The sequence below is a fragment of the Grus americana genome, chromosome 8, assembly GCF_028858705.1.
Source record: "Grus americana isolate bGruAme1 chromosome 8, bGruAme1.mat, whole genome shotgun sequence".
NCBI lineage: Eukaryota > Metazoa > Chordata > Aves > Gruiformes > Gruidae > Grus > Grus americana.
Genome location: NC_072859.1, coordinates 21,237,843 through 21,265,227, shown reverse-complemented (window position 1 = coordinate 21,265,227; position 27,385 = coordinate 21,237,843). Strand labels below are relative to the sequence as shown.

The 27,385-nt window shown below is 39.4% G+C and overlaps 1 protein-coding gene across 19 annotated transcripts in view; it reads left to right on the top strand.

Annotated features, from left to right (window-relative positions):
• The window catches only part of ADGRL2 (adhesion G protein-coupled receptor L2), a 163,549-nt gene that overhangs the window by 74,667 nt on the left and 61,497 nt on the right, over positions 1-27,385 (top strand). For all 19 annotated transcript variants that reach the window (XM_054833280.1, XM_054833289.1, XM_054833279.1 and 16 more), the window contains exon 3: positions 14,945-15,158. In XM_054833280.1, coding sequence (XP_054689255.1) covers positions 14,945-15,158 — 214 coding nt within the window. The remainder of the gene's footprint in view (positions 1-14,944; positions 15,159-27,385) is intronic.

The window sequence follows — 27,385 nt, the reverse complement described above, 5'->3', positions numbered from 1 at the left end:
ATGATGGATAGAGACTGCTCAAACAGAGGACATAAAAATTCTGAAGAATTGACAAATCAAATTGACTACCTGGAAGATCGTTCAGAGGAGAAATACCAGGTTGTCATGGCTTCCTATCAACGGAAGAGATGGAGGTATTTTTTTCACAGTGGATTATGATGAAGCAGGGTCTGGGTAATACTGGACTCCTTCTCCAGCATGTTGTGTCACTGGGAAAGCCAGTGACACCATTCTTTGAATCTCAGAGAATGCAAAACTCTTGGATGACAGAAATAGATTGTCACAGAGATGTTTAGCCCTAAAGGTTCAAGATCACTGAAATTTAGCAAAAGACATAAAAATAAACTGGTTGCTGTCACTGTGCTCAGGAATCCAGACTAATTTTTCAAATAAGAATAAAATAGTGGTAAGAGTGTACCATAGTAAATTATCTGTAAATCAGCTAAAGGCCTTTTTTCTTCTGATGGATGCTACACGCAGATTTTGCAAATGAATGTGTTTATGCCCAAATGGCACATACATTTGCTTTTGTGTTATCTTTTCTAATGGAAGCCTTTATTTGTCTTTTTCATTTTTTTTTCTTAGGGTGACTGAGTTTTAGAGGCATATACAGTGATATAGATATTAATATGCATTATTGTAATTGGCTGTAATTAATCCATAATTGCACCTTTTTAACTGGGATGACAACTACAGGAGCTTCAGTTTTTAAATGATGTAGGAATAATTCTTCCTATATGTGATTTAGCTTTTATAGCTGGAAGAGGTATTTGGATTAAAGAATATTTTGAGTCGATGCGAAGAGGCAGGAGTCCATTTCAGCCTGAATTATCTGATGATGCTCTGATCCTATGAACTGTTTTGGAACAAAGGTCAAAGATGAATTTGCCCAAGCAATCTTAGCTAACAAATGCCTACACTGTGCTTCCTGGGAAGAGGAATATGGACGTGATTTGGGCTGCGTTTGGAGGAGGGTTTATTTTGTTTTGATTGAGCCTGCTCTGGAAGAAGCATTTATTGCTTTTTATGCATTGCGTGTCTACGGATCTGTTGTACAAAGGTTTTTACCAACGTCCTTAGTTTATGTTGGAATATTACAGCAGAAAAACTGTGTTGCACCATATGTTTTCTTGAGATGCTTGGTTTATCTACCAAGCAAAAAAAAAAAAAAAAGATTGCTAAAGTCAATAAAACTAAATAAATAGCTTTCCTTGAGTAGTAGCTGAACAGACAGGAGAAAGTGCTGTTAACATGTTATACCCCTTTGAGTAATTGATAAAAATAAATTTGTAAACGGCATTTGCCCAAATGTGATGCCACGATAAAGTTCAGGAATTACATAGTGGGTATCCAGAGTGTCCCACTGAGACTTGGATCCTGAGCTGAATCCTTTGCATTCTTCAAGTACTGAAAGAAACAAAGATCATTGGAATGGCATACAGCAAAGGATTAAAATCACCAGGGTTTATCAGTCTGGTTACTTTTAACATATTTTGCTAACATTAAATTTATAAAAATATATTAAGAAATTTGTTTTGGCGGTTGTTGCTTGGAATAGGATTAGGAATTAAAAAGATTTATCCATTGGTAAAACATCAAGGAGACAATCAACTAGTTGTAGTATTTCAAACAAGAATCAGTTGTGATTCTTCCTTTGGAAACCTTTCTGGTAGTCTTTTTCTTTCTGTAGTTCCTAAAGGGAGATTTTAAATTTTTTGTTTTTTCCTTCCCACAATCCTTCCCTGTCTCTCTGGATTTTCTTCGGCTTAAAGTCAGCCGGGAACATAATGTACTTGCCCGTTGTTCCTCCTGTTTCCTTACTTTGAAGATACTTCCTCTAAAACCTGCTTCAGGATTTCTTGAAGGATGAGATAGAGACCCTCATACAACTTTTTCCCCTTTTTGGCCTTCCTGGTTTTGAAGTGCTGGGAATTGCTTATGCGCAAAGTTTGGTGTCTGTCCAGTGGCGATGCGTGATTACACGGAGAGCAGAAGGAAAAAACAAGTTCGGGTATGCTGATAGCAGGTAGTCATCATCGCAGAGGAAAAAGCTTACTGCATCGTTGTCTATCGGAACGACTCGGCGTGTAGTCAATTTTTAGTCTGTTTTGTTGTGCTTTTTGAAAGCATTTATTTTGTCTCGAACTTCCCTTTCCCTGTTCATCTCCTTCATATGCATCTTACACGTCCACGAGTAAAATGAAGGGCAGCTGCCCGCTTCCCGGGGGATGAGCTGAGGGGAGGAGAGCAGCTAGAGCTTCCCGGGACTTGTGACAGGCCGGGATAACCAGGCCCAGGGTCTCAGCAACGGTACTTCGGGGGTGCCTCTCCAGTAGACGCAGCTGCTGGGACCGCCCGATGCCACGGTGGAGCCGGCGGGTCCCGTCTCTCAGCCGGGGGCCGAGGGCGGCTGCCTGAGCCCGGCGGCCGGTGACCGCCTGCGGGCGGCGGCGGAGGGCGCGGAGCGGCGCGGAGGTGCGGCCGCGCCCGGGCCAGCTCGCTGCAGGTTACGGGCTTGCCTGAGAGGAATAGAAAAGCTGCTTTCTCAGTCTCTGACCGGAATGCATGATAAGGCTTCATGTCAAAAAGGGCAAGATTGGGCTCACAGCAATTATGGCAGAGGCATACTGGTTTCCTTGGTAACCAGATTGAGGATTCTTTGTGATTTATTATTTACCACTTCAAACTCTCATTCTCTGATTTAATTAGGGAGAGGGATTTCCATAAGTTCCCCCCTCCCTTCCAAATTTGAATACCCCCGCGCTGTTGTTCCGACCGGCTGCACCTATCCCAGATTGGTGTGGCTCCACACCAGCTACAGATGAGGCTCGGCAGCTAGCGTCTGGAATTTAGGCAGGCCGCTCAGACAGCAGTTAACTGAAATTCAATGGCTATTATGTTGGGTGATGACTTGTTAATCTGCCCTTACTAGCAGGGATAATAGACATCTGCATCACCAGCCTGCCCCCTCAGCTTCTCAAAGGCGAGGGACTGCAACAAGTGATACTCCCCCATTGTCCTTCCAGCGATGGGAAAGATGAAATAGTGGCTGCAAGTGCCGGTTTCCCTTGCTCGGGCAATTCACATTATTTTCTCCTCGAAGGCTTTATTAGCAATACATCAGCCGCTGTTGTGTAAACAAAGAGTGGGTTTTGATACTCGGGAGGTTTTTTACTACTAGCGATTGGATAGGTGTTTGAAACGGAAATCCTCTCCAAAAATGTGGCTGAAGTTGGGCAGTACAGGTAGTCTGCTCTAACTTCACAGCTGTTTCAAATACGTATTTCCCACATTTACAAAGCAGTGACTGAGTCGTGATCTACAGGGCCTGTTCTAAATTTAGTAATTCAGCACAGAATTTTGAACACAATAATACACACAATAGAGACTTTTATTCAAATGTCATTGGCAAATCTGTGTCATTAAATATCAAGTCTGAAATTGGGTCCTCCAAAGGGCATTTTTTCTTAAAGTACTTTCCCGGGTTGCATATTTTTTATTTCGTATTCAGCATGAGGTGTCTGCTGCATTTAATAAAATAAAATGAAGGTCACAGAAGATCACTAGTTTCCCCATAATGTGTCCCAGTAGATGACTGGAAAAAAGGTAGTGATTGAAATGGGTTGAGCATCCTCCATGCAGACTATAGAAAAAATGTGTCATTTTTTAATTATAGGGAGGAATTTTAGTTTTAATTGTGTTTATTTCACTACCTATAGTCGTTTCAACTGTACCACCCCAGTTTTAATTTCAAAAGTTTACATACATTTTGTCATCTTTACCGCAGGGAGTTCCTGAAGTGAGTCAATAGGTGTTGCTCTTCCTTTAGTGGGCTGAACGTGAAGCTCATTGAGTCAATAATAAGATTTACAGTGACCTAAACACTCTTGTGTCAAGTCCTAGCTCACTAATGCACCAGTGCCCCATTAGGCTGTTGAGGGAAAGTGACTGCTGAAGATGCTTCTTTAAAATGGAGTAGAATAATGAAGCTCATTAATGCATTTTTCATTAGAACAAGAATATTGAGTGTCCAGGTTAAATTCTAAGGAATCTATCCTGCACTCATTGAGGTTAATGACAGAGCTCCCAATGACATTAGTGATGCGGGATGAGAACTTAATTGGGGTAATTAAGATTCTGCTTACCTAAAATTCCATATTATTTTCAAGTAGATAAAATATTACAAAATTACTACTATGAAGAGTTGTATAATGTTGGATCTCAACACATCGTTCAGAGATGACAGCATTTCAGTGGGAGATAATACGATTTCTGTATTTTGCATTTGATTCAGAAAGTACTGTTGTAATCTTCTAGAGGCTTGCGTATGTGAAAACCGTCGTTGTGAAAAATAAGGTTCTGTTTGGTTTTGGAGTTCAAACATTGTCTTTATTGTGTATTTAAAGATAACATGGGCCATACATTGCTGAAACCAGTTAAGGATCTGGACTTCAAATTCAGCAGTGGCAGAGATGGAAAAGGCACCGCAGTACTACTGTGGGATTGCAGAAATTGCAGAGAACAGTTTCATAAATACAGCTGGCTTTGTGGGTAGCGCAGACTTACTAAAATCGCTATTTGTACCAAAATAAATGCCGCTTCCTTACTAAGCAGAATAGATAGGCTATCCAGCTTTAGTGCCTTCCAGGGAGTCTAAAGCCTCCGTTATAAATGATTATGTCAGGATGCCTAATTTAAACAGTTACCCTAACACCTGCTCATTCCTGCCTCCTTTGGACACCCCTAACCTTCTCCTTCCCTCCTTGGCATCCCCGGAAGATTAACAACTCCCTCCTCAATTACGCTGCCATAATGGCTCCTTTGATCACGCTCTGAGCTCGCTCTGGAAATTATCTTGATTAATAAAACTCACCGCCGTAGAAGAAACAACAATGTAAACGGATCGAGGAGCGGAGGGACCCGGCGGGTGGGAGCAGAGGCTGGCCCAGATGGCGAGGAGGCGGCAGCCCTGCGGGACCCGCAGCTCCTGGGCAGCCCTGCTGCTCCCTCCCAAACCGGCGGTTAGATCTGGAGCCGTCCCCTCTGACTTGCAGAAGCCGTCCGCCTGTTTGTACACCTAAATAATGTATCAGGAGAACACGGCGCTTTCGGTAGGAAAGTGTCATTTTAGGTGGCGTGGAAAAAAGTGGAGCAATCAGATCTTTTATACTTCGCAGCTGCCTCCTCCTGAAATACTTGCTTTAGATGTGTAGGGAAAGATTTTTTTTAAAAGAAAACTGTGACCTGGTATGGCAAAGCACTATGTAAAATGCATTAATTAGTGAGGAAATTACCTTCCACATCTGTAGTACCGGAGCAGTACTTCTGTCTTGCTGGATATTGAGCTTATACTTGAGCACCTAATGACGATTTTTCCCTTAGTTCTTTCCTTTATTATTGGTTATATTAAGATCAATGAACAACTTTGGAAGCACAGTCTTTCAGGTATTAGGCTTGTGCTTCTAAATAGAAGTAATTAGCAAATGCAAAGTTTTCCTTTCTGTGTTGTGCTACAGTGTGTATTCATCCCTTTTGTTACTTTCTAATGTAAATAGCATTAATTATGGAACTCCTATCACATAATTATGGAAAATTGTTTACTTTCTGTCTTAGTACTCAGAAAGAGATTTCGGGGATCCTGATTTTTCATTTATTTCATTTCAGCACTCATTAGCTGGTTCTCTAAAAGCTGAGAGCATTCTTGCATCCACATCGTGACAGTTGGGAGACACACACACGCAAAAATTCCAGGATTAAAACCCAGAATCTAAATTCAGAAGCCCTGAATTTGAGTCCAGGTGGAATTTAGCTATCCTGTCACTTTATCTCCCTTGTCTTTCCAGTTTGCAGTAAGGCGTATGGATACGCAGTTCCTTTATAAGTGATTAAGAGCAGTGTGGCATGGTAGCAGACGTGCATATTTCCTTTATTTACTCTGGAAGTGGTACGTCTGTTGCCATTCTTACTCCCTGCTGCCCAGGGAGCATGCTAGAACTGCGTATATTCTTTAGGGCTTTTAAAACTACCTATTTGTTTCTAAACAATTAAATAGTTTTCCTTTCTTCATGCAATTTATTATTCAGAGGATGATCTCAAGTATCTATGTAGTCCAGAAACCATGGAATGGTTTAACTCCAGAACCTTAAGTTTGTTGTAAAAGCTATGCATGGTACATCCCTTTCCTCTTTATAATAGTCTTTTAGAAATCCACAAATATTTCACAGAAGGTAAGGTCAGGAAGAAAGCCTTTCACTCTGACAAGCATTTTCCAAGATTGCTTGCTAGGCTTGTCTTATATCTATTTGTGGGAATATTTGAAGTGACGGCACATTTACCTTAAAGTACGTTCATCACATTGCTCTTCTCCTTGTTCTCAAAAGGTATGACTGTGTGTTTTGGTTTAGCAGTTTCATCTGTGTGATCTTGAGCCTTTATGTTTCTTCCTTCTACTCCTGAGTCCTCAGAAATGTTTCGGAAGCTATACTGAAGGAGAAGGGGGACTGCTGTGCTATTTGCATGCTTATAAGCACTCTTTAAGTGGCTTGCCATCATTAAAATTAACCGCATAATTTTTCCACTGTAAATTATACTATGACAATTGACTCCACCCTATCATTTTATTGAAACAAGAGAGTATATGAACTCTGACATTGTTGCTTGACTCCGTTTCTAATGTGTAAATATATATTTCTGTTTGTAAACAAGAAAGCACCCCCTTTGTAAATTTACAACTGTGATCCTAAATATTACCATGTGGTAGCAATCGTACAATATTTTTAATTAAATCTGTGATAATTTTTTAGCACTAGGCCCGTATTTGCTATTTTAAACTCTGGCACTTGTAGAATAACTTTTTCTTTAAAATAAGCCAGAATTATCAGGGTCCAATTTCTACATTTTAGTGAGATTAAATGTTTTGCTTTCTTAAACAGGTTAGGGTATAAACCATTTAAGAAACGATGTACACAGCACACCAAGGGTTATTATTGGCAACCAGCATGTCACTTGCTGGAGTGATTTAACTTTCGCCAGTGCACATATTCCCAAGGAAATGGTGCGTGTCTGCATGGTTTCTCTCAACCTCTGAGGTGACAAGGCTTTGGGTTTCTTAAAGATGGGAACAAAAGTATATTTCTTTTGTCAGCTGTTCACTCTGAATACTGCTGATGGACATCACACCCCCATTCTTCCTCTTCCCCTTCCCCTCCTCAATGCATGGTTTCCAATAAAAAATGATGGAGATAACTGGAGATATAAATTGTTGTGAAAATACATTTTTATAGACAATAAAAGAATATGTATTTTTATTCTGCTACCGGCATCCTGTGCGGAGGAAATAATTCAACGGGAAATCCTGTTGACAAAACATTTCTGAGACATCAGCCTTTGTGTGCCTTACCTCCCCGTTTTAGAGGTTGTTTCTGATTCAGAAGCTTCTCCTTCCTGACAGGTGGTGTGCTCAGAGAGTTCGCAGTTGGTAAACTGGAGATAACCTCCAGGAGGGAGACTTACAGAGACCATGGGACTTACTTGCCTTGAGAAATTTTGAAGATGCAATGTATTTAACGGCAAGAAAGAAAAGGGTAGATTGCTTTCTGTGAGCTGGCAGAGGATCAAGTGTGTATGATGTGAAGGAAAAAAGGAAGGAGATTCTTGTAGCCTGAGAACAGACATCTGGCTGGCAAAAGAAAAGAAATATCATTGACAGATGAATACTGTTTCAAACTGGGATAATTTTAGATCAAGAGGGCAAAGTTTTGCTCTCATGCATACAGCTCCCACTGAAAGGGATGGGAAAGGTGCATGCATATGAGAATAAAATTTGGTTCTAAGTGAGAACTGAACAACATGCATATTTTTACACTAGATATTTAGACTTTCATGTTTAGATCACATGGTTTCCATCTGCCATATGTAGGCATAGCTAAAGTGCTGCCAGGAACCAGGCTCTGGTTTGGTGACTTTCATTAAAGGAATTAGTGGTTTCTATCCAGTTTCAGTGTGGCTGGATTCAAAGTGCAGAAGCCCATTTTTACAGTTTAGCATTAATTAGCACTCTTGTGGCAGCCTCAGCAGGGAGGTGAAGGATTAAATGGGCATGAAGACTAAACTATCTCTTTTCCCATAGTGGTGATTCCTTCAAAATAGGGTTGAGACACGATGGACTAATGTGGGGGATGCACGCATGGCTGCTGGCAGGGCTGTTCTTGTTCCAGATGATTGAAGGACTTCGGTCTGCAGGTCTGTCAGTGTAGCGCACTCTTCTCTCCTGCTATTTAAAAAAAACAAAACACAAATCCCAACAAAAATCCAATCCAACACCCCCCCCACACACACACCCCCAATTCTGCTACCTTAGAGAGACATGTTCTCACTCTTCTGCATGAGGGGTGAGAGCCATTTAGGAGAATTTAAATGAGATCCTTGCCAGCTGTACACGGGAAGGATCGACGCTGTTACGTTAAAAGGCTGAGATGCTGCTGCTCGCTTTAGGTTTTGCTGAATCATTCGATAAGGTGCAGAAAGCAGGTAAGCCCTGACTCTTTTTTTGCTGAAGAGGGCCTCACAGGGATATTTTTGAGAATTGCATGGAGACTGGAAAATGTAAAGGGAAAATTGTAATAAGTTTCAGTGCACCTGGAAGGCAGGACCTGTCCTGGTGTGAGTCAGAGGGTGTAACTCAGGCTTCTGTCCTGAGTTTTATTAATCAGACATACCATGCTTTATGTTTATGTACACTGAATATTAAGTATATAATTATAGAAGATTACTTACAGTTGTAATTCTGCTGCTCACACTGAAGCTTGAGAAACACATTTGACAGAGATTTTTGTTTTTTTTTAAAAGACCTATATCACAATCTAATAAAATGTAAAAAGAAATATTTATAAAAAGCCATCATTACTTACTTAATAGTTCTAAAAGCTTTTATTGATAGCAATTGCTATTTCTGTTTTGTAACAGACAGGCTTCCAGATTTTAGCCAAGTAATTAAAACGTGAAGCGGTATGTCTGAGAAGCTGAGCTCTAGAAACCAGTGTTAAAAATCACCCCTTGCAGCTAATTTATTCAATGAAATAGTTGCCTCGCTGCAGTGTAATTGATGTGCACATTTAAATGGTCAAGTCTGTTCTTAAGGACTTTGGGCCTCTTTGTTAAAGTTCAAATAATGAACATACTGTCGCGTACCTTGTTTTGAGTTAATCTCGTTTTTATGAATGAGTTAAAAAACCCGTGAAAGATGTCTCTTACTAGAAAATAGATTTCCTTCACTAAATAATCCCTTTTCTCTAGATGTCCCCTCCTTCCAGCATCCTAAACAAAAATGCTGAGTGTATACTTAAAATGGCAAGGAATACGGCTGTAGGAGAATATTTTTGAAATGATCGCTTCCTGCCTAATTTTCCCCCGCCAGAACAGTGGGGTTTTGTCGGCCGGGCTGCGGCGCAGGCTGGCTGTGCGCTGGCTGCTGGGTTTCCCTGAAAGAAGAGCCGAGTGCTGTGAACTCCAGACCTCTGTGCAGTATCAGAAGCTCTTACTGTGCCAATGTAATCTTTTAATAGACATGCTTGCCAGAATGACTTTTTTCCTTCAAAGATAGAATTAGAAAGCGCAGTTGTCATTTAAATTGCCTCTATCTTTGCAGTAGTTGGTAGTGATCTGTTGACCAGGATTGGATAATTTAAAAGCTGTTTAACAAAATAACATGCTTGTCTGTGTGAAATATATACGGTGCTGAGAGACGGGGAGAAAAGTCTCCCTTGACAGAGTTCGTGGGATTCTTTAGAAACTGCAGGATGCTGAGGCTTTTCTGCGAAATTATAAAAGCTTTGCGGAGCCCATGTTGAGCATTTGCATGATTTTCAGATGGTGAAGTATGTTCAGCTGTCTCTGTGCTCCCTCTGTGCACGCACATACACGCTTCGCTGGGAGAGGGAGAGGATTCTCAGCACAGTTTTCGTCGGGCTTTGCATTTGTTGAACATATATTATTGAAATGCTGCCCAAGATGCATCACTTCATCTTGTGTAGAACTTGAATCATCATGTTGCATGATTTGGTAAAATAAAAGAGATTGTGAAAGAGACAACTGTAAACATTCTGTTTGAAAAGATGTGCTCTTTTCAAAAGACCTTTCTGAGAGCGCCAAATAACACGAGAAGCAATATTTCCTTGCTCACAGAGACATATATATTTATTTCTGCAAAGATTTGTTTTGGATTCTCAGTTCTTCCAGTATCTGCATTCTTTGAAATAATTTTATATTTCCATGTTGACTTTCTCTGTGCTTTAAGTTTTAATCAAAGGTTCCTTGCTTCTGATGTCGAGGAGTACTGATGTTAGCCTGTTTACATTCCACTATTTTTCCTGTGTATGGGGCAAACATTCAAATGTGGTGGTGGCTTTTTGCTTTTATCTGCCAAACTTAGCACACTCTCTTATTATTGGCAGCTCAAAAAGATGGTATGCTAGTGGACAGGATGCTGTGAATTATTAATTTTTCTTTGCACTTTGACAAATTTAGGTTATCTTTCTAAAGACAAATCGTTTCTATAAAGGAACCAAGGCAGTAGAATGGTAAATAAGGCATTACAAACTTATATAAAACAATTTTTAGCCAAATCTGAATTTGACATATTTCTGAGACATGGTTCTGCATTACATTTCTTTTTTAGGACTTGTATTTTTTCATTTCATAGACTGAAGTATAAGAGGAAAGATTTTTGTTTGTGTTGTTTCACTTAGACTTTTTTTTCTCAGTGTGTTTTTCTACATGGATTGATCAATAAAGCATTAAAGAATGTATATTACCACTAAACATCCCCTCTACCTTTTTTTCTTAGAAATGCAATTTTGCAAAAGCAGTGTATTTTCTTCTTTCAATAAAGAGCCTGCACTCAACTAATTTGTGAGCAGATAAAACGTGCAGGAAACATATGTTTGCCAGGAAGCTCTTCTATAATCAAAATGGTCAGCAGGACAGAAACCATGCTCTTTTTCTTATTAGTATTAATCTTCTTCCATTTTTGAAAAAAACCCACATACAACACTGACTAATACATACAAATGCAAATGAATCAGAGACAGCATATGCTGCATTTTGTAATCGATGCTTACTTGAGTTAGTGCTTAGGTTGTGCTGCAAGTCCCAGCCCCAGCACCAGAAAGGTCTTTGCAGTTGGGAAGCACGTTGCGTTCTTGGGCGGCAGACGGCAGGAGCGGTGTCGTCTGTGGCAGGGTTTGCCTTGAAGAAATTAGCAGGAAGATGAGGAACGTTGATTTTGACTGCAGGAGGACAGCTGAAGAAAAGAGGTTTTTGCAAGGTACAGTAAGGCAAGAAGCAGGTTGAACACAGGTTGGTTAGAAAATACAGTATTGAAAATATTCAGGAGGAATTGCATTCGAGATACAAAGTTACCAGTGACAACAGTAATTATTGACAGAGCCACATACTTCGGTCTCAAAAGCTCTGGAATGATGCAGAACCAGGCGGCAGCATTCAGATGCCAGTCGTTCAAACTTCCATCCTGTGGCAGTGCATCTGTTTATCAGGAATTCTCTCCTGAATGTAAATGAATTTCAGTCCTAAGTCATTGCACCTGTTGCCAAGAGGTGTTTATTCCAATCACTTGCCTAAAGTGCGGGGAGTTATTGCTTGACATTTTATAGCTCCAAAAAAAGCTGTCGTTTCAAAATCATTTGTTCAGAGGGGAGAAAATGGAGCAAAACAGTTCATTTTACCCTAAGCACTGCTATTTGGCAGTATTCACATTTGCACGGCACAAAGCTGCAATATTGATTTTTCGCTCACAGGGCCTCCCACTAGTTCTTTCTTCGATTGTCAGGGTTGCAAGATGGATTGAATTACACTTTGCTTGTTGATATGCTTATTTTTTCTTTGTTGATAGGAAAAGATTACAAATAAAGCTTCAGAATAAAGATCACAGCAGCTTTGTTAGTGGACTTTTAATTTATTTATTCAGTTAAAATTCTTTCTGCGCCATAGAGATTCCTTAGAGTAGTCTCCCCACCTAACGCATGCTGCATTGTTTTGCTTTATTGCTTGCTGCTTTTGCAATGTAACACCTACATTACAATCTCAGGTGTGTCCGCTGTTGCCTGTGGAGTGATCTAACGTTGCTCTAGTATTTTTAATGTTTGTCCTAATACAGAACTTTTTCGTGGATGCCTGCAGGGGGAAAAATTGCAGGATAAAACACATTCGTAGTACTTATAGCAGTTGCTATAGATGATGAAATAAGATTTGCAGGCAGCTGATCTCTGTAAGAAACTGCGGAGGTCTCCTGTTTGGATGCAAGATATTTCCAGGCAGAAGTGGAGGCTGTGCTGCAGGATCTGCAGTAAGGGTTCAGTGCTGCTCACAGGTGGCTCGGGGTGGGTTTGTCAGCCCTGGCCCCATAACCATCCATACGTCTGACCTGCTGCTGCACAGACGCTGCATGCGTAGCCACCCGCACCGCAGCGGCTGTACGCTGCGCACCCCCGTCCCTCCCCGCTCTGCCCTTCTGCAAAAATCCCCTTTACAGCCGAAGCCGCTGGTCCCCTCCTTGCTGTCCGTGTGACAGCATGAGTGGGGCTTCCGTGGGCGGCAGGGATGGAGGGAGGGGGCGGCCAGAGTCCTCGGCCAGGCTGTGGCAGTTGTGCGCCAGGGGAAGCCCTGCTGAGTGCAGGAGATACAGGCACCATTGCCGCCAGCCGGAGGGATGAGCGTTATGTGGATGGCATTAAATTTGACAGGAGCGGTAGGATGTAGGAATGGCAGTCACTAGCAGCATTATATTTGGTCCCACCGCGGCTGTCGTGATGGTAATTAATCAAAGGAGCTGCTGTATGCAATTGTGGTGGGGGCTTTGCGCGTACCCCTCTCTGTGCCCATTTCACGCCCTCACTGAGCCGTGAGCAGCTTCTGTCTTCGTTGTATTAATTTGCTGCATGGGAGGAACATGTAGGGTGTTAATGTGATGGATTCGTGTCTTAGCTCTTTCCAGCTTTCAGCTCATGATACTTCAGCAAGCCTCTAATAATAGTGTTTGCTATTGCGCGTGGTACGTGCAGCCAAACCGACGGCCAGGAGCGAATTCGAGACGGAACTGTGGTGCTTTCTACAGCAATATGGCATCTTCCCTGACCGACAAATGCTGAAACGTACTGGCAGAGTAATGGTACCCGTTTCATGTAGGATGTGTAAGGTAAAGGCAGACCTGCTTGCTGCACTCTGGCCTTGCCCTTGTGCCAAAGAGCCGGTCCTCTGAGACTCATCGGTTCTTCTGCAGCAGAGAGAGGGTAGAGTTAGACTGGCCGCGCACATTCGTTACTTCCCTGCACGCGTCGGACCGAAGCTGGCGCCGGTGCAGAGGGGAAGGCAGGGGCGTGCAGGTGGAGGGGCGGACGGGAAGGTGGGCTCTGCCTCGCAGGGAGCCACATCCTGACACTGGCGTCATCATTATCGGCAGCTCTGTTCTGCGCTCCTAATGGATCATCATCTTCATACACTAGGAGTTTTAATCCACAGATCATTAATTCAGTAGAAAAAGTGACAGCCTCTGGTTCGTGTGAAAATTTGCTATCAAGGGGTTATCTCAAGTTGTTCTTCATCTTTTTAGATCCTTGCTTCCTTGCCTCTTCTAACGCATCACACTTTTTAAGAAAAGTTTATTTTCTTTGCCTTCAAAACACTGTAGAGCTCCAACTTTCCATACTACTAGCTGTTTACCTTTGCTGTCACAACTTGTCTCCAGCAGCCTGCACTGAAATATTAATGGCCTTGTGTATTAGGATGACTTTTTTAAAAAATAGGAAGTATCTGTGATTCTGTTGAAAATTTTGAAAGCATTTACTATTTTAAAGGAATATATATTTAACACTATCATGTTACCCAACTTATCTTCCAAAAACAGTAATGCAAACATTTTGTAAGAAACAGAAATATTCTGTTTAATAATAATACACTAGCAGCAGTGTACAAGAAAGTGAAGTATACCAGCTACAGTTGTTTTTTGATACATTGTATTTTTTGCATGAAGAAATGGCTGTAAAAGACAAAACATTTGGGTGAATATCTGGACCATTGTTTTGTTTCTAAAGCATTTGATACTGCTTCATTACTCTTAGAGAAGCTACCTAATTTTTAGGAATTCTGTCATGCAGAAAAACAGGGTAAAAAATCAGAATTCCCTGAAACACATATGTAATTTTTTGGGAGGGACAGGGAGATTTTATGCAGTACACATCTGCAGTTTGCTGTACTGATCATATTTTTTTCAAAATCTTATCTGTGGTTTAATTTATGTAAAAGGTGCAGTAAGGAGCACTGAAATTCAGCTAGGCGAAGTATTGGCATGTATATTGGATTGGGTGACACAGACATTTCCATGCTGGGGACATAAAATAGTTAAGCAAAACAACTCTTCCTGGAGAAAGGAAGATACAAATTAAGAAAGACTAATGAAGTTCGAACTGTGGCTTTGGTTTTTTTTGTTGTTGTTTTGGTTTTTTAAAATCACTTTTGCATTTGCAAATCCTGCCTGCTCTGCTGCTTCCCACTTTCAGACATGACCCGTCTGACTGTGCCCAAAGAGAGAAGAAAGAAGCAGAGAAAAAAGAGGTGGGAACGGGAACGTGGAAGGTAACCGTGCAGACAGGCGCCACTGTCTGCCCTGGCAGGGGTTAGAAAAAGTGAAGAGGAATTTCCTCCTTTCCCAGGTTAGGGACACAGCAGCAGTGGTGTAGGGATGTGACAGTTTCATGAAAGATGCTTCATTTAACATGGTACCAGGTCAAACGGTTTAAAGGTGCTCTTCCTTCAGCACACTGAGGAGAGTTAGTGCCTGTGTGACAGAAAAAGAGTAATCCAATGCAATATATCCTTTAGGCTCAATCCCTCTTTTTTCCCTTTTTTTTTTTTTTTTTTTTTTTTTTTGTAGGTTTCAGCCGAGCAGCACTACCGTTTGGTTTGGTTAGGAGGGAGCTCTCCTGCGAAGGCTACTCCATTGACCTCCGGTGTCCAGGAAGCGATGTTATTATGATAGAAAGTGCTAACTATGGACGGACAGATGACAAGATTTGTGATGCTGACCCTTTCCAGATGGAGAACACAGAATGCTTCCTTCCAGATGCCTACAAAATTATGACACAAAGGTAAAAAAAAAAAATGGTTTTGAGGACTAAAGAGGAAAAATGCCTGAATTACTATAGTAAGAGGTATATACTGTAGGAAATGCTGACTTGTAGTTGCCAATTTGCTATTGAGGTAGTATTATTTCTATCTAGTAATACTAGAAGGAAATAAAAACTATCAGTTGCAGTTAGAGGGGTTTGTGGGGTTTTTTTAAATTCCATGAGCGACAGTTAAAAAGCAGGAAGACAACTGCAAGGAGAATGGAACAATTCACTTATTTGGAGATTCCCTGTCTCCTTGTCTTTTACGTGGTCAAACAGCACTCAAAATGTGTCCAAATGGCTGCTGCATTTTTCAGTAACTTCTGCATTCCCTGGCAAGGTTGCACATTTCCTATGAATGCAGTAAATCATTGCCATAGTTCCCACCTGTAAAATGCATCCAATGGAAAATGCCAGAATCATTATATGTCATTATACATGTGTGTACAGAAGCATATATGCATATAAGCACAAGTTATATTATGTCTTAGTGACAGCAGTTGTCATTCAGAGAAGACAGTCAGAAGAGCCCGTAAAAGTGGTTTTAGTACAAAAGGTGCATCAGAACTGAGATTCACAGAAATTCCTGTGCTACAGGCTGCATACGGGCAGCAGTCACCTAGTACTGACAGTTGTGGAGAAGTCACTGGCGTTGTTACTGGCTTAAACGACAAGCCTGAATAAGTTCAGGATTGGTGGGAAGTTTTCGTCCCAGTGCATTTTTCTTAGGGTGAGGAATCTGAACAAAAAGGAGGTGGGAATAACCTGGGAGCTTTCTGGTGCACGTACGTGGGTATGTCAAAGGAGACATGCAAGTTGTCCTGCATGCTCCGCTCCATTTAGTGTGTTCTGTTTGAACACGGTAGCGCTCAGGAACATATAGTCACGTCTTAAAAATAATCTTCCAGTTTGATTTCCCAGTTCACTGAAGTTGTCATGAGTGTGGCTCTTACAATTTTTTTATCATTTTCATGTGAATACTTCTGTAGTCAAGTGGGCTAGGTCTCAGGCTTCAATTTCAAATGCTGGAGGTAAATTAAGGATATCAGGCCTTTTATTCCTGGTCTGTGTTCAACCTGTAACTTGTTCTGTGATCAGTAAGGGAAAGGCTCCATCGCTACGCTAGTGGAAAGCTAATATAACTCCTTTAAATCATGTTTGAATTATCTTTTTGTGGTTCTAGTTCGTTGTTGTTAATTAGATCAAGCCAGATTTCCATTGAGACTGCAGCAGCAGTGTCATCATCCTCTAATCTGTCAACTCCCTTTGAAACCACCTTCAATTGCTTTTGTAAATGTAGTGCCTCACTGTAGACTTCCTTGTTGTGTAAAATGCATCTTGTGTTTTGATCAAAGTTCTCCTTATGTTCACTACAAATATACGGATTAAGGTAGTCAGAGGCAAATATAGAGGCACAATCTTGCTAAAGTGACATCAAACTGTTACTGGAAAGCTGAAATGTCAATCCTCCCCTTTCAATTAATCAACTGTAAGTTTATGATAGCTGAGAATATTTTTTAACTTCCCCCATCTTCCACTCTTACCCCCTTTTCAACAGATTAAAATGAAATTGTGATCACATCTCTGACATTGGTTCAGAATATCTATGCTCAGAGAGAGTTTTTCATTTTTGTTCTTTTTTTTTCCTGAACAAATGGCAAAGATCATTTGACACTTTTCTTTCTATTTTTGTCTGGCATTTATAGTAATTTGGAAGTTTGCTTTTGTAGTTTTCTTTCTCAGATCTTGTCATTAAGTAGAAAAGCTGTCTCTTGCCTTGTTTAATCTTTTCCCAAAATTGCTCAATTTGTGCTATATTGCAAGCATAGAAGAACATTGCAAATTTGTTATGAAATATTGAAAGTTCTTGTATCTCATTTATTTATAACTGCATTGGTGATCATAATTTTTTGTTGTCTAAGGCAAACTGTAGTTTGGTACTCAGCACATGTCCTTGATCTGATATCTAAAAGTATCACATCAGCTGTATTTTGATGGCAGCAATTGCATAGAAAAATCTCACCTGAAGGACTATCAGATTCATTAGTTTGGTTTTGGTTTTTTTTTAAACTGACTAGGAAAAAACCCAATCCGTGGAACATTTGATCACAGGGAAAACTTTTCTTCCATACCTTTAGAAATAAGTAGCAATAGTGTCTATGTTACTACTTAAAATCTTACAGTGTTTACTTTTAAGGTCTCATGACATGTTTTTATCACTTCAGCTAGCAGTGTTTTTACCACTGCCTTTGACCGCTCAGTTCAGTTTAGACCTGCAGGTAAATGTAGTTCCACAGCAATTATTAAATACTCCTCGTTCATTTCCAACATTACTCCATAGCTTTTGCACAGCAACTACATTTACTGCAGTTACAACGTGAAAACACTAGCTTAATGAGATCAGTACTGCGAAATCTGAAGATTGAAAAATAAGATGAGGTTTCCAGTTTAGCACAAAGCCATGTAATCACATGCCCTGCTCCCCTTCCAGAGGATTTGAGACAGTGGCACACAAACTTTGCCAGTGTCCACTGATGCATCAGCTCCTCTTTCTCAGAACAAGCTGCTACTTAATCTCTTCTCCCTCCCTTTTCTTTCTTTTCTGCACTTCTCAAAAGATTTTTAACTTAACACTTTCCTAGGAAGCCTGACTGGAACACTAATGACTTCATTGCTTTGCTTTTACCTTTGTAAAGTGGTTATTAAATTTTTAGTCCCTGATTGAAATTACATCCCAATTATTCTAGAATAAAGTCTTTCAGATGTATTTAGATTCCGTGTAAACTTCAGACTGGCACGGTTAAAATTAAAGCTTTGAAGAAAGAGACTAGACCTTTAGAAAATCCCTCTCCCCTTTCACACTTCTCTGATAATTAACCTCAGTGTTTGCATATAGTCAAGTTTGAGAGATCCTACCACGTGCTAACGTTGAGTATAGAAATAAGCTTATTTCTAGAATATTTGGTGAGGGAGTAGTGTAAGTGAGTAGCAGAGGACCCACGTTTCAGGCAGTTAGGTCTTAAAATAGTCAAACTCCTTGGTGCTCCGCCGTCCTTTAGCAGGGACAAATCTCCTCTGTTTCCTCTCTGTTTAAAAAGAAATTAAATGAACAAGGAAGCAGAAGATGCAAAGCAGCCTGAGGAAATCGCTCTAGTTACTCGCTCATAAAGTGTGTTTGTGTGGCTGGAGCCAGAAACTGTCAGGAGACTTTGAAGTTGATAAGGCTAACTACTACTGCACTTTATAGGCACAGCAGAGATTTGAAAATTAACATGATAAAATTTACTTATGACCTAGTCATAAGTCCAGTTCCATTGTAAGCGGATTGCAGGTGGATTGCGTGAGTTCCATTCAAACCGCCTGTGTGTTTATGGGGACTTTCTGCCTCCAGTGTCAACTTCAAAGCCCCGCTCTGCAACTGCAGGTGGATGGACCATAGGGTTTTGTTAGGACAGGCACTAAGGGTTACGTAGATACCACACAGTCTTTGGATTTCTGTTTCATTAGCTTAAAATAATCACAGATATTTAAAAGTACTAGTAAATATGTACGTAAAATACATTTCAAAGGCAGAGGCATATTGTGTATGTAATTTTATCATGGAACAGTAAGCTAAGATGTGTTTTTGCATGCTGGGACCTTTCTCTTCTGAATTAAAAATAGGCTTTTTTTAGTAGGAATTGTTTTTCCTAGTCCTGCACTTTTTGTTTAGGAAAAGTTCCCGATTATTTTAAAGATTAGACACCATAACTATCTTTGTGATTCCAGTACAGTGCCTGTTTTTTGCCTGTGTATTTAAATAAATACTTAGGTAGTGTGGCAGCTAATAACCTTGAATAATATAATTTAAAATCCTGAGAAATACAATATAAAAAAAAGGCAGGTCCATTTCAATCCGTACACCTTATTTTGTGAGTAATTTACAGTTATAGCTATTGGTGCGGCTTGTAGAAAATTAATGTTTTGTATTTAAAGAAAATACAGCCTATTAACTCTGAATCCATGGAGTCATTTACCTAGATGCAAAATTCAAGTGTTTAATGTTGGCAGCCAAATTCATGTTAACTTCAGAAAGAAAACATTTTTTCCCTCCTAGTAAAGGCTAAAATACCTCGAATCTTTGGAGAAAAACTTCAGATCTGTGTTCTGATACTGAGAGCATAGTTGTGATCATTAAAAAGAGGAAAAATTCAAAATGTTTAAAACCACAGATTTTGCAGACCATGCAAACATCCAGATTAAAAAATACAATCTCACAGTTGGTATGTTCAGTTTATTTTTCATCTGTAACAGAAAGGAGGTTACATCAGTTCTGCACTGAAATGGCCTTAAAATTCTATTTTCATCTACAATTCATACTATAATTGTAGCTTTATGTGATCTTTACATCTTTACTAAACACATTTAATCAGTATCATTTTGCTTTTTAAATATGCACAAACAAAGCAAACCTCATAATAAATATTAAAAAAGCATAAATATAAAAATATTAAGTATAATAGATGAACTTAGGGAACTGTGATTTTTTAAAATACCCATCGCTTTTAAAACGTTGCTGCAGAAAAGCTAAAGGATTAAAAGAGGAATAAATCCTCTTCATCAGCAAGCGTTTCTTCTGTTGCACGTATCCTGTCCTATCTATAGCACATGCAACACATGTACCTTCAATTACCATGTCCATCATGACACCAGTGAAGAGTTCATGCTTGGGTTTTTGTTACCATGAACGTTTCTCACATGGTAATACCCTTAACCTGTTACGTCCATCATCTCTCTGCAAGACAGCTGCGCTTAAACAGAGGGTCTTCGAAATGTAAGGAAGTGCCTCCTGCCCCACAGAGTGATCAAGGGAAAGCTGAAGGAAGCAGCGCATCCATTCCTTCTCCTGAGAATTCATTTTTTTTTTAATCCTTCCCAACGGGGGACTGGGAGAGTGGAGATGTTCGTTCTTTTCCACCTATTCACGTGTCCAACAAATATGTGATTTTGAAAAATCCTATGTATCAATGAGAGCGAGACATTTTTGAAGGAAAACAAAATGAGTTCTCCTCTGAAGAAGACACATCTCCCAAGCCCTCTGTCTTGTTCCTGCTTGTCAGGTCTGCAGAGGAAACGTTGTCATATGGTATTAGTGGCCTTGCAAGTGAAAACAAGTTTGGTCTGTTCCATAACATGAGTGAAGAAAGAAAATCTTCCACTGGGCTCCGGGCTTGGATGGATAGTGGGTAAATCTCCTATAACTGATTAATCTCACTGATCCGAGTGAAAAGGTCTAGCCAAAAGCAAACCTCGTAGAGGGTGTCTTTGCTGGTAGAAGGCAAAACCTGCTGTGGGGTCACTGCAGAGCTGAATCCGAGCCTTTACAAGACTTCCACAAAGAAGCATTTTAGTGCCTTAAAAATAGCTTCCTCGGACAGGGCCCACGGTTGAGTCTGTGTTTAAAATGTAGCATGCTTCAGATTTGCATTTCTTAATGCAACCTAAAACAGTTTTCACAGGCAGGATTTTATCCTCTGCCATTCGCCAGTGACTGCAATTGTGGTGGTAATGGCGGCCGTTTCTTCGGGGCTCTGCCAGGCTTAGACAAGGGCTCTGCTGACCCCTGCTGCTATCCTTGCTTTTTCCCTCGCTTCTCCTTCCGCAGGCCAAGATTGCCTCCCTTTGCCAAAGATTTTATGTAGTGAAAAGTGTCTCAGAACAAGAGATGCCTTTTCCTACTTTCTGGCCATTAAAAGCTTGCCTGTCTGTCCTTTCCGTGTCGGGGACGCAGCGGTGCTGGTGGTAGGGCAGCACAGCCTGGTGGGGATGAGGTACGTTCACAGAATTTATGCACATCGGAGTTGCTGTGGTACTGATGTTTATCTCGTGCACTAGGTCCTTTTGCTTTGGCATGCCAGCGGTTTCTGTTTCAGCTTGCTGACAATGTGCTTCGCAAAACATTTACCTTACAAGATTATCAACATTAGATATCCTTTTTAAAGCATCCTTTAAAATGAAGGCTTCTACTCATCTGAAACAGACGTGGGTCTTAGTACGGCAGTCAGTCCCATGAGTATTTTGATATAGCAGAAGCTTAAAATGTTCTTTATTTTTAAACTAAGCTTTTCACAGTACCAGGCCACTGCCCCATTGATTTTTGTTTTGTTTTGTTTTGTTTTCTGTGTGTTAGTCACAAGACTTAGTTATGACTCAAATGTAAAGAAAAAGCAGCAATACACGTAGCCTATTTTCATGAACTAGGCATAATCACAGAGCCTAGAGTATTCATGAAGCATACCATAGTCCTTGGCTTTATTTCAGAAAAAAAACCAGTAACACCCATGACTGAGAAGAACCTTATCTGGCATTCTGCATTTTCACTATCATTAATCCTCCATAGGAAAGTAGTAGGTCTAGTTTACTCATTAAAAATAGGGGATGTTATTAATGGGGTAGTTCCATCATGGCATTACTTAGTAAATTAAATACAAATCCTCATATTACGAGGTTCTGAGCAGTCAGGTAAGGTGAAATAGCTGTCAGTGGTACTTGATCATCATTTTGCGGTGTGTTCTATTATTATTTTCTGCAGAAGAAATTATATTACACATGTGCAAGCACATAACACACACACACATTGCTATAATCACGGCATTGGACAAGCTACAAAGGAAACAACAAAAGGATCATTGATACCAACTAATGACATTAAAAATTTAGATTTAGTTTACTACAAAACAGATTGGATTCATTACTTTACCAGGGTGTAGCTTGATATTTTATTTAGTGTTTTCATATCTTATATTTAAGTTGTTTTCTTTCCTTTATTATTGGCAAAACCATCAAATTCTTCCTAAGTCAGTGTGTATCTTATCTGTCAGGATGGTATATACACATTCATCAGTCTTTCCTTGCTGTTTGTGGGTGAAAATAAATATAAATAACTATACATATGTATACATAAATTTGTAAGTATTATAGGCTGTTTCTTGTATATTTGAGCATCATATAAAATACATGCTTCAGTCTGTGATTTTCTAGGGGTTTTTCTTCTGATTTCTGAAATGGGCCATACTAGGTGTGCACACTGTTCAGCCTACAGTTAATCATATACTATTTGTTTTGGGTGTAAATTACCTCTCTTGGTAATTTACTAATGGTTTTGCGAACTTGACTGAGACAACATTGCTTAACCTTCAACATCTTTCAGTTGAACATTGTGTTCTCTTGGATGAATTTGTGTGAATTTTGTATAGTTTTCGAATTTCTAGTCTAGCCAAGATAAGTTCCTGGTTTAGTTGCAGTCAGAACTTTATTATTAAAAATTCGTGATTTACTTATATATTACTGTGCCAGATTTAATTCGTATAGAATAATACTGTAATAATTGAAGCCTATTAATTCCTCCCACCCCAATATATCCTCTATAATACTTAGCCAAAACAGCCACATTATCTGATAAGTTGATTTAGGACTTTATACGTGTGTTCATATAGCCATTTATCTCAACCCTTGCTGAGGAGACCTTTATTAAGCTGTGATGACTGCTGAATATGAAATGTAACCAAGATTATTTTTTTATTCAAATATAATTTAAATATTCATCAAAGAGGAGTTATGCTTGAAACTGACAGAGACTATTAACATCAAAAAATATAATTAACTGCACTGGGTATCATGAAGCAGAGTTAGCCAAATAGCCGAGAGGTCTAATTGCTCTAGAGTCTGAGAAGCAATAGTTTTATTTTATACCGTTGCTGTGGAATTAATAGTGATGTGGTTTCCTATGCGAGGCAATTAAAAGCTGCCTGTTAAGGTTCATTGCATTATAGGAAATCCGTTGAATATCACTTAGTAAACAGAACTGACATGGAAAAGGTACATGAAGATGGGCAGAGCAGGGTATAGATCGTAAATTAGGACAGATTAATATGAATTAAATATATGTAAGTAAATTATGAGTACTTTTTAGTGTTACAAAGGCAGCAGTAGCGATGAAAGTGAAAAGTTGTCATTAGTAACACAAAGGAAATAGAATTTAAAGATTATTATAGTGAAGCTGTTTAATTCAGGGGAAAGGAATAGAAGAGTTACATGGGTTTAAAAATTAAAAAGTAGCTACAGAGTAGTATAGAAATGAGCAGATCTCATATTCTGGAAATTTCTTTCTGCCACAGAATAATCTCCTACTTATAATAAAAAGAACCTTCTGACCTTTGTGGCTCAATTAAGCTTTTTAGTTGAATTCAACAAGAAAAAACTTCTTTATTGAATCCCATAGATTCTGCCTGTGTCCAGGCTATACAGTCTAAAAAGGGGTGGCCATATTCATGGCATTTTGACATTAATGAGGTTGCTGAAATGGAAAAGTTTAAGGATCAAAGATACAAGCAATAACAGTATTTTACAGCATTTCTTTTTTTTTTTTCCTCTCTAATAATAAAATTGCAATCTAATTGCTTAATAAGTGGGCCATCATTACTGAAAGACGTAGATAATTCCCCGCTTTGCATTTTATTTTCTACATATTGCAGAACAATAATTAGCAAAAATGCTATGACCACAAATGAAAGAGGTCTTTTTTTTTTTTCCCCTTTCATATAATAAGGCTGAATGAAAGGAGTTTGGTGTATGTTCTTTAATTTAGTATGGTAGTCAACATCTATGTTTTTTAAGAAGCAATCTTAAAAACTAGTGTCATACTGGTGAAATAAAATCAAACAAAGAATTCAACTAGAATTCCTGTTTTATATAAAGATTGGCTGCCTGTTTCATACATTATTTAGCATGCTTACCCTGTTTATATCAGTGACATAAGAGTGCGTGCTACTTTCTCAGATGAGTACTGTCTTTGCCGCTTCACAGCACAGTGCCTTGTACTCCCAGGCTTGCACATGGTGTTAGCAGATATTTAAAGCACTTCAGCCTAACATTTTATAGGTCATGATGAACTGAGCCTATAAAACAAGTTACTGCAATGAAGTTAATGCAGTCTTAAAAGTGTTACATAGACCGAATACTCAGTATTCAGTATATTTTTAGCCTGCTGTAGGCACATCAATGGGGAGGAAAGGTTCTTGTCACGTAGAATTTTTCCATGTCAAACCTGCTTTATACTACACTTGCAGTGCAGAATCTTTACTACGGATTTACTATTGAAAGCTGTGTATTTTTTTCCCCAGGTTTTCACTATAACACAGTAGCTATCAGAACCTTTGAATATCAATTTCCTGTAGCACATGCACACGTGCACATACACACACACACATACACAGGCAAACCAGGTCCTGTAACGTTTTTAAAAGAAATTAGGTAGAAGAATCACTTCTTTAAGCAAGCTGCCCTGACCAAAGTCCTGTAGTTCAAACACCTTACAGGAAGTCTTACTACTTTTTGATGACACCGAGCTGTATAACGTTCCATCTGGCAAGATATGTATTTTGTTGTTGTATTTGCAAAGGCATCTATGCTCCTTTCTTAGTAGTAATCTGTGATCTTGAACCTTACTGTTCATTGTTTCTCAAGTATCTTGCATCTTGTGATGATATATCTATATGATGAAGGTGCAATTTTGAAATGTGCTTAACACACATTTTTCCAGCACTGTAAAATTGTTGTTTCACCATAACTCAGATTTTGTGCTCCTTTTCCTCTGTCTATTTAATACATTAATTTAGGCTGCGTTGTAAGCGTTGTAATAACGTGAGAGTTCTGAACCCGTAACCTTTCCCTGTTTACTGAATTTCTTTACAGCATTGAACTCAACTGTCCTGTTACACTTGTGAAGCTGTAAGTGTTTTCTCATCTAGGATGTAGTAGCACTGATACTGCCTTCAGTATATTATTCTAGTGCCAGCATCACTGGTGGGTATGAAAAACATAATTTACTTTGTATATTTAGCTTTCTTAGATAATTTTGCTGCCTTTGTGACAGAGATACAGCAAAAGAACACCTCCTGGAGTTGCATTTAAAACGGGAGCACTTTGGGTAATGTGCTGTAGACAGAACACATATGAGTTAGTGCTCAGTTATCATGCGTGCCATCAGCAATGCCTTGTTGCTTTCTTATCAGTCACTTCCTGCTGTCAGCCCAGTGCTTATTTCAATAGAAAAGGATTTGCATCAAATGTAATACAGTATTATGTATGGCCAACATGGGGTTTTTAATTGTGCAGGCACATGAGACTCCTTCAGTGGCAGACAGTTTGATAAAAGGATTAGATCATGAATATTTTTGACACAATTAAAGATTATCTGTGCATTGACAGAGTCAAGCGAGTGAATTTTCTGATGTGTTTTTTACAGAGGTTGAACCTGCCTGACTTACGTAAAAACCAACCACAGAATACATGGTATTTTTGCAGATGTCAAAACAAGGAAACGAAAGCAGCCTCCTAAACTTTGTTGGGCTTAAAACTGGAAGTTCTGGGAATCAGAAAGTGTGCAGATTGAAGCAGTAACTTAATCCCGTAATTTCAAGTCGCAAAGAAGAAAGTGGAATTGTGCTTTCCAAGGTTTGCAGGGGAAGTCCTATACCTGGAAGCCCTGCAAGCTTTCCAGATGATAATTAGATCCAGACATCACTGTGGGTAATGAATAACAGTGCTTTTGTGACAGGCATTCCTCTCAGAAGAAAAGAAAGTATTTGTAGTGAGGACTCTCAGACACATTTTAATAGGAAATGACACCACTGTTACAGAGTTGATTAAAGACCTACCAAGGGACAGCACTTCTGGAAAAAATCAGCAGATGAAATAAGAAAAGTTGTAATTTTATTATTAATTATTGGTTAAATATATATAACTTTAAAGCCATGAAATCCGCATTAAAAATGATAAGAAAAAGAACTGTGTCATCTTGTTAGCAGATTGTTCTTTTATAAGTCTCGTAAAATAACCAAGTTGTCTTCTGGCCTCTTGCTCAGCATTTTGCTTCGAGTTCTGTTGAGCCGTAGAAAGGAGTCACTCCGTAGCCCTGTGGAGTTCGTAGATAGGCAGCGGTGAGCACATGGCCTCTGTTGGTGAAAATTATAACCCAAAAAGGGGATATTCCCCAAGGCAAGTTTACAAAAAACAATTTATTCTTTTTCACCCTGTAAAACTCATCTTACATGCAGGATCTCTTGCATTATTACAAACTCTAATCCTCTGAGTGGGTAATTAACGGACCAGAAAAGCCATTTGTGGAAAGAAAGAGCCATAAGGGTGAAAAATATTTCTCCACTGAATGATCTTTAAGGAGTAAATAATTACAAGAGTGAGAGGTTTGGGATGACCAATCTAAATCTGAACATAATTAGGATGAACACAGTTTGAAAATCGAAGCAGTTGGCATGTGCAACAATTCTCATATCAGAAGACTAATTAAATATTTAAAAGCCCAAAACCCCTCACTATTCACAGAAAAATAACCTGCCACAAAAGGGTCTGTAACTTTGCAGATAATTAGGAAGGGTTACAGGGGGAAAAAAATCACAGATTGGCTCCAAGGTTCTGCAAGGTCACGTCTTATTATGGTGTATCTTTTATATGGTCTGATAACAAGTTTCTTGCTAATTTAATCTAAGTAGGGCATCCCATAGCGATTTCCCATTTCCCTTGTTAAAAATGTGATCATTTTTCTATATGCAAACTGCAATAGGTGAACATTTTTATAAATAATTGCTCCTAATTGATACTGGCTATAATGTTTTTAATTATTCAAGGAGATTGCATGTGTTAAAGTTCAGTTAGGATTGCCCCCCCCACACCCCCATTTGAAATTGTCCTCATCCTGCCCATTGTAGAGGGAAACCAAAGGACCCTATGAAATCATGTTGCCTCGGCGGCCAATCCTGTAAATTTTTAAGTCTTACTTTCCTGTTAGAGCTAAGATACGTTTATGTTGAATATGCATTTCTGCAAACAGAAGAGCTGTGTTAAAGTCAGGAGACGCGTAGGGAGTCAGCTGAATTTGCATTGAACTGACCCGGAGGTCCAGTTGAAACGTGAACATGAAAAGCGTACCAAGGCTTCTGCATTTCAGAAGTTGCAGTAACGAATCACACCTGTCATTTGAAATACCTTATTTTAGTAGTTAAAGTGGGTGATTTTTTAAAATGTATTTCAGATCTGTGCAAATTAACGTGAAGGATAAAGCTACACGTTTTCAATATTGTAATTCTTGAAGTTACTCATTTAATAATGACTCAGAAGCTGTCTTAAGTTACATAACTTTTAACTACATT